Source organism: Eublepharis macularius, chromosome 16 (assembly GCF_028583425.1).
Source record: "Eublepharis macularius isolate TG4126 chromosome 16, MPM_Emac_v1.0, whole genome shotgun sequence".
NCBI classification, from domain to species: Eukaryota; Metazoa; Chordata; class Lepidosauria; order Squamata; family Eublepharidae; genus Eublepharis; species Eublepharis macularius.
In genome coordinates, this window is record NC_072805.1 from 42313802 (window position 1) to 42325969 (window position 12168).

At 43.9% G+C, this 12168-nt stretch overlaps 1 protein-coding gene across 1 annotated transcript in view; it reads left to right on the forward strand.

The window, feature by feature from the left end:
* The window catches only part of MMP2 (matrix metallopeptidase 2), a 58631-nt gene that overhangs the window by 12671 nt on the left and 33792 nt on the right, over positions 1-12168 (forward strand). Inside the window, exons 5-7 of the mRNA XM_055000368.1 lie at positions 856-1029; positions 10554-10727; positions 11936-12109. Coding sequence (XP_054856343.1) covers positions 856-1029; positions 10554-10727; positions 11936-12109 — 522 coding nt within the window. The remainder of the gene's footprint in view (positions 1-855; positions 1030-10553; positions 10728-11935; positions 12110-12168) is intronic.

Sequence of the window (12168 nt, forward strand, 5' to 3'; positions counted from 1 at the left end):
CTGTGCCCTCCATCATGGCCGAGCCAGAAAATTAAGCATTGTCCCAGAGGGCCCTGCAATGACAACTTTATTCAAGACTTCATTATTTGGTAGGGCTGTTGGTCCTCTGTGGGGGCAGTGGATTCCCTGCTCCCAACCTCCTTCTCCCTCCACCACTGCTCACCTGGCTGGCATGGGAACAGGCGTGGGAACAGGCACGGTCCAGGTGTGGCTCGACAACATCACTCCCAGGTCCCAACATCATGCAGGTCCCAGGAGTGCTCCTTGGCTTCATGCTGGACCGATCTGGCCCATATGGGGGCTCAAATCAGCCTGGTGCAAAGCCCGAGAGCACTCTCTGGTCCTGCATGATGACATCACCCCAGAAGTGACATCATCACAACACGCCAGGAGGGTAAGAGGACCTGGAAACCCTATTATTCAGTCAACTAACCTTTTTCAGTATTACAAAGCAAGCATCAAAACAGATAATTCATAGTGTTTATACAAGACTGATTCATTTCATTGATGGTGACTTTATTTTGCTTGTATGGTGATGCTGAAAATAATTCAGGTGCTGAAAGGGGAAAGGAACCAGGCCTTGCGAAGAAGGAATCAGAGGGCTGGGAAATAGAAAAGTGGAGCTTACACACCGGCCACTGATACTGAGCCAAACAGACAAGAGCAAAGCTATCTGTTACTTCCTGACCTGGAAGTAATTATAGCTAGGCCAGGTCACAGTTGCCCAGAAATAGAAGTCAGTTTGAGGAAATATTTTCTGTTCACTTTACATTCTCCCACGAAAGGGCTTTTATATAGTATGCACATTATATTTTGGCTCCTGCTCATGAATTCTCTCTCTTCCTTCCTCCCAAGTTGTTAGAGTGAAATATGGAAATGCCGATGGTGAGTTTTGCAAGTTCCCATTCCTTTTCAACGATAAGGAATACAACAGTTGTACTGACGCAGGACGCAGCGATGGGTTCCTTTGGTGCTCAACGACATACAACTTTGACGTTGACGGCAAATATGGATTCTGCCCTCATGAATGTAAGTGGTATGATAGGGCTGAAGGACCCATCTTTAAAAGGGGGTGTTTTAATTGAGTGTTGTAGCTTTTCTGCAGGGAACGCACAACCATTTGTATTGTTTCTGGTGGACAGACTGAAACTTCTTTAGATGGTGAAGTTGCCTAGATCTCTTGCACTGAGGGCCAAGCTACACATGATGAATGACACTTGAATGGCAAGTGGATTGAGTGGAGGGCAAGTGAACAGGGAGAAATACACTTGCCGTTCAAGTGTCATTCGTCACGTGTAGCTTGGCCCTGAGATTTCCTTCGGATGCATCAGAAAGGTGGATGTGGTGCTTATGTTCTAGAACCTACTGAGGACTTGGTTTCAAAACAGAGGTGGGGGTGTTGGGTGGACCAATTAAGGTTGCTAACCCCCTGTTGGGCACACAAGCAACAAGTCCGGAAATATGCAATTAATGCTGACTTTTATATAAATGTTTCAATAGTGCAAACGTGCAAAGTGCAAATAAATAACATGCAATGAATACAATAAATATAGTTAATACAATTCAGTTGTCCAAGTCATAATATAAATGTCCGAAACAGACCCACAATGGGGATATACTAAAGAGGAAGTCACAAGGCAGTCTTATGGTGGTGGCTCAAGTCCAATGAGATGTAAAATCCACAGGTGCCAGAATTATGACTTGGACAACTGAATTGTATTAACTATATTTATTGTATTCATTGCATGTTATTTATTTGCACTTTGCACTTTGCACGTTTGCACTATTGAAACATTTATATAAAAGTCAGCATTAATTGCATATTTCCGGACTTGTTGCTTGTACTCCTCACTATCCGGTTTTCTCCCCTTGTTTGGCTTAGTTTTAACCCCCTGTTGGGGCCTGGAAATCTCCCAGAATTACAACTAATCTCCAGGTGACACCAATCAATTTCCCTGGAGATAACGGCTGCTTTTGAAGATCCACAACACAGCAATATACCCTGCTCAGTTCCCACCCCACCCTCCCTAGGCTCCACCCCCAAATCTCCAGGAATTTCCCAACCCGGAGTTGACAACCCTAGAACCAGTTATATGGTGAAGATGGGGCTGAGATCTGTAATAAAAAGAAAAGGTGCTTAATAGAAGGTAGCTGAGTCCCTCGACAGTCTGAACATTGCCAGAAAGCAGTCGAGTATTGATATGGTGATGTAAAGCAGATGTTGCAGCTGGTTGCTGCAACGGCTGGCTCAGAAAGATGGTGATGGTGATTGGGGGAGTCTTTTGATGCTCAGCGGTGATTTTGGAAGTGGTGATTGAAGAAGCACAGGACGATCACAGAGAGGGCTGGCAGATGGCTATCTTTACTGAGCAGGAGTTGCTAAAACCATAAATCCACATGGTCCCCTATCATTTGGTGATCGCATAAAGTCAGTCATTTCAGAACAGGCAGTGGCAAACTATGTGCCAAATGCCCAGGCCCCGCCTCCTTAACAGAGAACGTCCTTATCTCAGCGCAGCCCCCTAATTTCAAGCTGAATACGGGAGGGAAGGATATCCCTTCTCTCTCATGCTTGTGGTTGCAAAAGCATCCAATAGCCAAATTTCCCCCTATTGTCTCTTCCCTCACAGTTGTCGTCTCTATGTCTAACCTACCTCTCAAGGTTGTTGTAAGGATAAAATGAAGCAGAGAAGAACTCTATACATTTCCTTGTATTTCTTGTGGAGAAAAGAGAGGCTAAAATGATTGCTATATACATGGGATGAAAGCTATACAAATGTTATCTGTCAACAATAACAGACTCTCAAATCCCAGTAATCTTCATTCAGGGAAACCCTTTAAGTTTTCAGAGGTGGAGAATTCTTTTTATGTTCAGAAAATATCTTGGGCCTCTTTTTTATATGGAGCTGCCCAGTTTAGGCACAGAAAAAGTGACGCTCTATACTTTAGAAACCACACACATGAATCCGTATTACCGGGACAATGTTCTAGCAGAATCTGGAAGGCTGAGGTTATATTTAGTGGCTCTGTTTGTGAGCTGTTCATTAAGAGACAAGAAGATTTGCAGGCCAAATCTTAGAAGTTTGGAAAAAACCTATAGAGCAAAAACTTGAAGGGCTGTCATATAGAAGATGGCATGGAGTTGTTTCCCGTTGCCCCAGAAGAGCAGATCAGGACAGCCCGGGAAGCAGGAGAAACAGGCTGCCAGTTTCACATCCCCTCCACTGAACCGGCACAGGGTCGGTGAAACGACAGCTTCTTTCTCCTGTTGCAGGAGCAGCAGGAAAAGAGGCTGTCATTTCACAGCCCCCGTGCCAGTTCAGGCACGGGGTCTGTGAAATAACAGCTTCTTTCTCCTGCTGCTGGGGCTGTCAGTTTTACAGACCCCGCACTGTTCCAGTGCGGGGTCTGTGAAACTGACAAACTGACAGCTCGGGCAGCAGGAGAAAGAGGCTGTCAGTTTCACAGACCCCATGTCGGGTTCAGCCCATCGGCTGAACCCAGCGCAGGGTCTGTGAAACTAATAGCCACTTTCTCCTGCGCAGGGGCTGTAACTTTCACAGATTCCATGTTAGGCTCAGCCGATAGGCTGAAACTGGTGCGGGGTCTGTGAAACTCTGAACTCAGCCACGGAATGGCTGTAAAAATTTGTTTGTTCCATAAACACGCATTCGGTGCAAACGAAGCAGCCGTTCCGTACGGAATTTTGTTCCGTGGTTCGTTTCGTGCTCATCTCTAGTTACCACTGATGGAAAGGTGTTACAGCTGGCCAAGTGAGTGGCAGAGGTTGGGAGTGGGGCATCCCTCATCCTCACTGGGGGACCTGGCAACCCTAGATTTGAGAGATTCAAGCATTTTAAAGTGTGGCTATCTTATACAGACATAATTACATGAATTTCACCTGACTTTATTAAACCATCTAATTCATTTTCTCTAAACGTGTGATGTTAGATAGCTGCAAATATTCAAAAGAATAATTGTTGCTAGCATTTGTTCTAGTGTTGATTCTGGGCATAAAGCCATTGATTCATATGTTGTTCTTCTCAAGGCCGAAAACTGTAAGTTAGCTAGAACAATAGAAAAAATGAATGTTTGCAGATTTACACAAACATTTAAAACCAGACTCTCAGACTTAACTGTGTCCTAAACTATAGTCTCAAGTCAAAATTTATATATTGTGCCATATTGAGCACTTTTGAAACCGTCAGTCCTGTTGTTAGTGTGTACATGTGAAGAACAAGGTGTTTCTTTTTAAAAAAAGATGTACTTATGTCAGATTTCTGAATCAATAGACAGCTATGTAGAAAGGTTGATTCAACACATATATGTTGAGAATTCCATGTATAACATTCCCAAGAGTTTTGCTTTGGTTTTGAAAAATAGCAAACATGTACAACACTGACTCAGATTAGGTCTGAAGAGATATTTGATTCCCCTCACCAATTCTGGACTGGGAAAGTTCTGTAAGATTTGGGAATGAAGCCTGGGAAGGATGGGGTTTGGGAAGGGGAACACCTCACTGTGGATATAATGCCAGAAAGTCCACCCTCCAAAGAGACATTTTCTCCAAGGAGATCAGCTTTAATTCTGGGATATCTCCAACTCCAAGCCCCACCTGGAGGCTGGCAACCTTAGCCTGAAGGCTGTCTAGCCATTTACACAGAATGCCCAATGCCGAGTCTACTAATTTGACTTTCACAATCACATTTTATCCTCCCTGGGTTTTTGGGTTTTTTTACAATGTGCAGGTGATTTCAATCTGAGACAGAACCTGGGAGCTTAAAGGTAGCACCTGACAGATTGATGAGTGGAGCCTGCTGGTTTCCAATGAAGGCCCAGAACAGAAAGTTGTGGGACAGGTGAAGATTGTGACTGAATTTGATGTCTTGGGGGTAAATCCAAATTGACATGATGGCAGAGCAAAAACAAAAGTGCTCTTAAGCCTCCTAGATTCTGGCTTCTTGGGCTGAGATTTTTACTCCTTTCCTGAACTACTTTGAGGAGGCTAAAACCTTTAAATGTAAGGCTAAACCCACAGACTTTGGGGAGAAACCATGGCTCAGAGCCAAGCTACAAGTGATGCCTTACACAGGTTGGACACTTGTCAGCTTCCCTTCAAGTTTTGATGGGAAATGTAGGCGTCCTGGTTTTACAGTTTGGCTCTCCATTACAGCTGCAAGACCAGGATGCCTACATTTCCCATCAAAACTTGAGGGAAGCTGACAAGTGTCCAACCTGTGTAAGGTGTCACTTGTAGCTTGGCTCTCAGTAGCTGAGTTCTTGTTTTGCATTGCAACAGCTGGTAGCTCTGGTTCTTAACTGAAGGTTCTTGGCTAGCAGGAGCTGAGAACGTAGCTTGGTATGTTTATAAAAGCAGCAACTCTGTAAACTATGGTTGTTGTGGGTTTTCCGGGCTGTATTGCCGTGGTCTTGGCATTGTAGTTCCTGACGTTTCGCCAGCAGCTGTGGCTGGCATCTTCAGAGGTGTAGCACCTCTGTTTGAGTTACTATTTCTACATATGCTGACTGTATATAGTGGTAGTGGATACAACCCAAAATTTGTCACGAACTGGGCTGGTTTGTGGTTTGCAAACCGGCGGTTTGTGGGAGCTCATTTCTCATGAACAGCAATGAATTTTAGCTGAGTTTGTTTGGTTCTTATTTCAGTTCATCTCTGCAGACAGCCTGGCACTGATCAATCAGTTTCCTAGTCAGTGGGGGGATGGGCTCTTTGCAAACCTTCTGCTGACCTGGAAGTGATGTTTTCACAAAACGAAAAAACCGGTTCACGAACCAGGGCAAGTTCGTGAAAGTTTGTGGTGCGTGAAACGTGAAACGTAATGAACCACGAACTGCACAGTTCAGAATTTTTGCAGTTCGTGCCCATGAATGTGGATGATTGTTTCTTTGTAAAAATATCTGTTTTCTTGGTGCAAAGGTTCCCAAGACAACCTCAATTATTATTATTTTTTAAAGTGCAGTAATATTATAGGTAAGAGGATTCTCAGCCATCCTGAGACTATTGTATTTTGATAGCCTGAACTCCCAGAAATATCAGTGCTTGGATTTTGTAAACAAACCAAGGAGAGCTTCATCCTTTTGTCTGTAATGCAGTTGTTTGCCAGAAGCATTGAATAGCAACACGCCCAGATGGCTCTTGTTAAACACTTTGCAGCTTTGTTCATTAGATTATTCCAGTAAACCATTTTCTTTAAAACTCTGTAAATACAGATGCTGGAAGAACGGGGGCGGGGGGGTTGTATCATGTAGTCTGTTGAGTGAGACTTCTAACTTTTCCTACCACCACCAAACAAGTTTCTCATATGAGACGATTCCTACTCTTACTCTTTCTCCTAAGTTCTGTAGAACTTAATGAAAAAATAAGGTTTTTTTACAAAAGGAAATGCTAAAAACTAACAAGCTAGAGTATGCTTGATTAAGACTGTACCGGGTGCCCATCCTAATGAATTAAAGAGATTTTTTATTGAAATTTACATATGACCATGTTTCCTGATAGTTTACCTTATGCCTATAGGTGCTTGTTCGCTGATAGTTTTCCTTATATGGAAGGAAAGCACATGTGAAAAAAAATTCTTTGGACCTTATAATTCCACTTTTAGGTTCATAGCTTTCCTTGATTAATACCCATAACCAAAAAACAGCCAAGGTGAATTGGGGCAGGGAAAAGATCAGCAACAGCTGTGTTGGGAAACACAGGCATTGGTCTGCTCTTTTAATTAGTTCATTTCAAAATTGCAACAACAACTTTCCTCAAGAGAGTTTATGTCTAGATGGAATAAAGGACGTTGCCTTTTCCTTCACAGCTGTTGTCCCCCTGCCTATTTTTGGCAGATGTTTGATCCTTCTTGTTGTTTCGAGAGCTGTGGTTATCTTCTGTCTGGCGAGTGGGAAGACTCCAAGAATGTCCTGATGTGCATAAACATGTTGAATGTTAGAAATGAATAACTGTCTCAACCACCAACATGATGGGTGAATTCCTTGTTCGGCCCTGGAAACCTTAAGACAACTTTGTGGCCCTTACACTTTGAATGAACATATAGTTGTTGTTTTGACTAAATGCCACAGTTTCTTCCTTAATTGTTGAGTTAATTGTCAAAGGGATTAGACAAGTTCCTGATTGAAGGGTTAATCAATGGCTGTTAGCCGTGTTGACCAGGGCGAATTTTCAGCAGGAACGCAGTGGAACAGAGTTCCGGAACCTCTTGAAAATGGTCACATGGCTGGTGGCCCCACCCCCTGATCTCCAGACAGAGGGGAGTTTAGATTGCCCTTGGCACGGAGGGCAATCTAAACTCCCCTCTGTCTGGAGATCAGGGGGCGGGGCCACCAGCCATGTGACCATTTCCTCCGAGGGCAACCCACTGAGTTCCACCACCTCTTTTCCCAGAAAAAAAAGCCCTGGTGTTGACTAAATGGAAACTTCATGTCCAGAGAAAACCAGTCCCTGAACAGTAATGCTAAAGAGCAATGACAGAGAGAGGCCTTGGTCTTTGTGGTTTGTTTATAGGCCTTCTGGGGGTATCTAGCAGGTCACTTTGTGGGAAAGGATGCTGTGCTAAATGGTGTGATCCAGCACAGCTTGCTCTAGAAAAATACTTACTAGAATGATACTTACTTACTAGAATAATAATGGCATCAACCATGTCACTCAAAAAGCCTGTGCTACAAAAGTTGCAAAGAGAGCTAAAGAAAATGATTAGAAAAACAATCATTCAGAACTTTGTTCCCCTTGTGTTTCATTTGTTACCAGCAAACTTATTTTGGGACTGATGCAATAATTATTCCTGTGTGAAGCAATGCCATGCTAAGTTGTTTTGCACAACTTGTTTATAGTTAAACTAATAAAATTTGCTGTTAAAATACAGACACAATCAGGCAATGGGGTGAAAGAAACTTAAGTAGCATGTGAGTCATCCATCTATCAGCCCATTCCCCTTGGTTCTTTAGGGCAAGACTTCCTGAAGAATGAACGGAAATTCAAACTTAAATACCATTTTTTACCTTGATATCTCCACTCCAAATGCTTTTGTCATTAGATGCATTTGGACAACAATAAATAATAACATTCAATTTATATCCTGCCCTTCAGGACAACTTAACACCCACCCAGTGGTTTACAAAGTATGTTATTATTATCCCCGCAACAATCTCCCTGTGAGGTGGGTGGGGCTGAGAGAGCTCTGAGAAGCTGTGACTAGAGATAGGCACAAACTGCATTACGAACTTCAAAAACTCATGAAATTGGCAATCGCTGTGACTGGCCCAAGGTCACCCAGCCGGCTTCAGGCAGAGGAGTGGGAATCAAACCCGGTTCTCCAGATTAGAGTCCTGCCGCTCTTAACCACTACACCAAACTGGCTCTCAAAATCCTCTCCCTTGTCTCCCTAAAAAATGCACTGACATATATAGTAACTGTCGTGATCCATTCACTTCAAGCAGCGACAGAGGAAAAGAAGGGCATACATATAGTGGCTTTCACAGCATGTAAGCAAAAGCATAGGAAAAGTGCCCAGTTTGCAAAGGTGTACATGAGTGCAGGCTAGCAATGGTTAGGAAACGAATTAGGATGCAGGGCCAGATCTAGGGTTGCCGGTGCCCAGAGCGCGCACGCACTCCCAGAGCTGCGTGATGACATCACTTCTGTGATGTCATCACACAGGGCGGAGCGTGCTGCCCATATGGTGTGCCGACGGAGGCAGCGTGCGGGGCTGGGAAGCCAACCATGCCATTCACCTCCCCACAGGACAGGGGGTGGGCAGCCGCCCTCCGTCCTGTGGGGAGCCAAATGGCGCGGGCGGCCTCACAGCCCCCCATGCTGCCTTTTGCTTGCCCCGCAGGACAGGGGGCAGCAGGCATGCCGCACGCCCCCTGTCCTGCAGGGCAGGTGAAAGGCAGCGCGGGGGGCTGCAAGGCTGCCCGCGCTGCTGCCCGCGCGCTCCCGGCAGCTGGCAGTGCTCCCGGCGCCCCCTCCCTGGCAGTACCAGGGGCAGACTACCCCCTGCCCCCCTCGATCTAGCCCTGTTAGGATGAACTAACCTTGTTTGTGGAATGGCACTGACACCACTTCATTTTTTTTTGTAATTTCTGAACTTTGTGCAAACAACTGCATATGCACAATTATCCGCAGTTTTCCATTTACGTCTTTATTTTTATTTATTTATGCTATTTATAGTCCGCCTTTCTCGCTGAGATTCCAGGCAGATTACACTGTGTCAGTCAATGGGATTAATGGCTGAGACAGTCAATAAAAAATGAAACAGGATATGGATCTTTGTTACTTCTTGTGGGTTATCCATGTGCATGAATACGTTGATTAAAATGCTGTGCAAAAGAGACAGGGGTCTTGATGCAATCCCCGAATCACAGTGAAGAAATCTGATTTTGATCAATCAATATTCTAATAACCTTTCAGGAACAAATGAAACCACAACTGCAAAGTGCATATCTATCAAATATCAAAATTAATTTTAGAACTTCTCCCAGTTAAACAGAGGGCCAATGAAACTCAATATTTTGCTTCAGTTCTGTTTTCAGATTTCTGGTTGGTTTCAGATTTTTATGATACAAATCCTATTGCATTGTTTATTTATGTCCTGTTCTGTGGATTAAATTGTAATCCATATTGAGTCTTACAGTGAAACCCTAAGAAGAGTTACACCAGTCTAAACCTACTGATTTCAATCTGTTTAGGATTTCACTGTCAGTAAGAAAGGATGACTATAAATAACAAATAATAGGAGAGGAGGCAAGATGGCATCCTGAGTAGACACTCCAGTATAGGTGTCTGTGCTGAACTTTGTACTTTGATAAAGTTGCAGTTTGTTTGGATTTTGCACCTTCAAGGACACTCTCCTAGGGAACTTTGGTGCATTTCTTATCTCCCTTGGGTTGTCTTCACTTCCCCCTGGCAGTAGTGCCAAGAGCCCATGGTTGGAGAGTCAGTGGCACTGCCGAATAAATCAGAGTGAAGCTGACTGGTTTTTAACTGAGGAACAGGAGTTTTCACTTTGAGCTCAAGCTGGCAATTTGTGGCTTCCTTCTGTCTCTTTGCATTTGGAGCTAGTGGGAGTTTGTGCTTTTCAATAATGGAAGCGTCTAAAAGAGGCTGTGGTGTAGAATAAACTATAAATGTTTGTGACCGTTTCCACATGGCTTACCTTCCCTCGGAACGACCTGGAACATCGCGCAAAAACTGTGGAAGGTAGCATTTTCTAGTACAAATCTCATGCGAGAAAGCGCGATCTTCCGCGTTTTTTGCGCGATGTTCCGGGTCCTTCCGAGGGAAGGTAAGCCATGTGAAATAGCCTGTGTGTGATGCAGGTAATCCACATAACAATAATAACTGGGAATGTTATCTCATTGTCAATGTGTAGATACAGAGCCACACATATAATAGCAAAAGTCATTTATTTCTTTTTCTTTTCTTTCTTTCTCTCTTTCTTTCTCTCTCTCTTTCTTTCTCTCTCTCTCTCTTTCTTTCTTTCTTTCTTTCTTTCTTTCTTTCTTTCTTTCTTTCTTTCTTTCTTCTTCAGCACTTTTCACAATGGGTGGAAATTCCGAGGGAAAACCCTGCAAGCTCCCATTTAGATTTCAAGGTACCTCTTATGACAGCTGCACCACAGAAGGAAGGACAGATGGATATAGATGGTGCGGCACTACTGAAGATTATGACCGCGACAAGAAATTTGGCTTTTGCCCAGAAACAGGTACCTTTCCTATGGCTTTTGCGAATTTATATTCAATGGAAAGCAAACTCTTTGCTGTGTCGATTTTATTTAATATTATGGGAAGCAAGTGCCCTATTGGTCTTGTTTTTGTCATGTCGTCACTTTGAGTCTCTCTACATGAGACATTTGATATGTGAAGAACACGTGTTGGGAGATGCAATGTTAGCTGGGAAGGGTAGTTTAAAAAAACAAAGCCAGTGGCAGGGCAAAGGCCTGGAGCTGAGTGATGTGAAATGCTAGAAGGGAAACTTCAGCCCATTAGAACCTCTCCAGGTCCAAGCTCAGCTCTGGAAGGCAGTTCCATCCCATTCCTCGCTGCCCTCTGATTGCGATCCCACACAGTTTTAGACTCTAGAGAGGTGAAATTGACAGAGCCTTTGGGAAGGCAAAGATGAAATTGACAAACCCTCTGAGGAGCTAACTCCACCGGCTCTGTCTTTTTAAACTACACTTCCCGGCTAACATTGTGTCTCCTTACACTTGACAAAAACACACTGAGGTGTCTCATGTAGAGAGACCCCTTGTGAGAGAAGAGCCTGATTGTCCTATGGTTAAGCCATGAGTTGCATGACAGAATGGAGATTTGAACCTGCTTCTCCCCAATCTTGGCTTGACATGCTAACTGCTACATCACACTAGATATCAGATAGTGTTATATTTTTTACGCTGATGAAAGTTAGTTGGCTGAAATTTGATGCTATCCAGTCAGAATCAAGTGCTAAAGATGAATGTTTGAACAGCCCCCCCCACCCCAGGATAACAATAATAGTGCACTTACATACCATCCTTCTGGACAGATTAGTGCTCCACTCAGAGTGATGAACAAACTCAATGTTATTATTACCCCACAATATAGCTGGGGAGCTGGGGATGAGAGGAGTAGATTACCTAAGGTCACCTGTTGAGCTCATGGCAGTAGCGGGATTTGAACCAGCAGAGTGCTGACTCACATCCCAACCACTTAACCATTATGCTACAGCAGCTAACTGCTGTGCTTTAGAGAATGAGTTCCCTGGTGTCTTCCTCCACATATTGGTGGGTCACTGCCAGTTGCCATTATAAAGCTTTCTAAGGTAGTTGACTTTTTTATCAGCTGTATGGATCCTATGGGAGAACCGAGGGATTGATCTCAGAGGTATAAATAAATGTATTTTCTAACGACTACTCTTTCATGTTCTTCCGCACAGCACTGTCCACTGTTGGTGGAAATTCTGAAGGAGAGCCCTGTGTCTTTCCGTTCACGTTCCTTGGGAATAAATACGAGTCTTGTACCAGTTCCGGACGTCAAGATGGGAAAATGTGGTGCTCCACAACTAGCAATTATGACGAGGACCGCAAGTGGGGCTTTTGTCCAGACCAAGGTAGTTGCTTTGCTCATAAATATGTATATAAGACAAAATTCCAAGATTAGGTGGGTGGC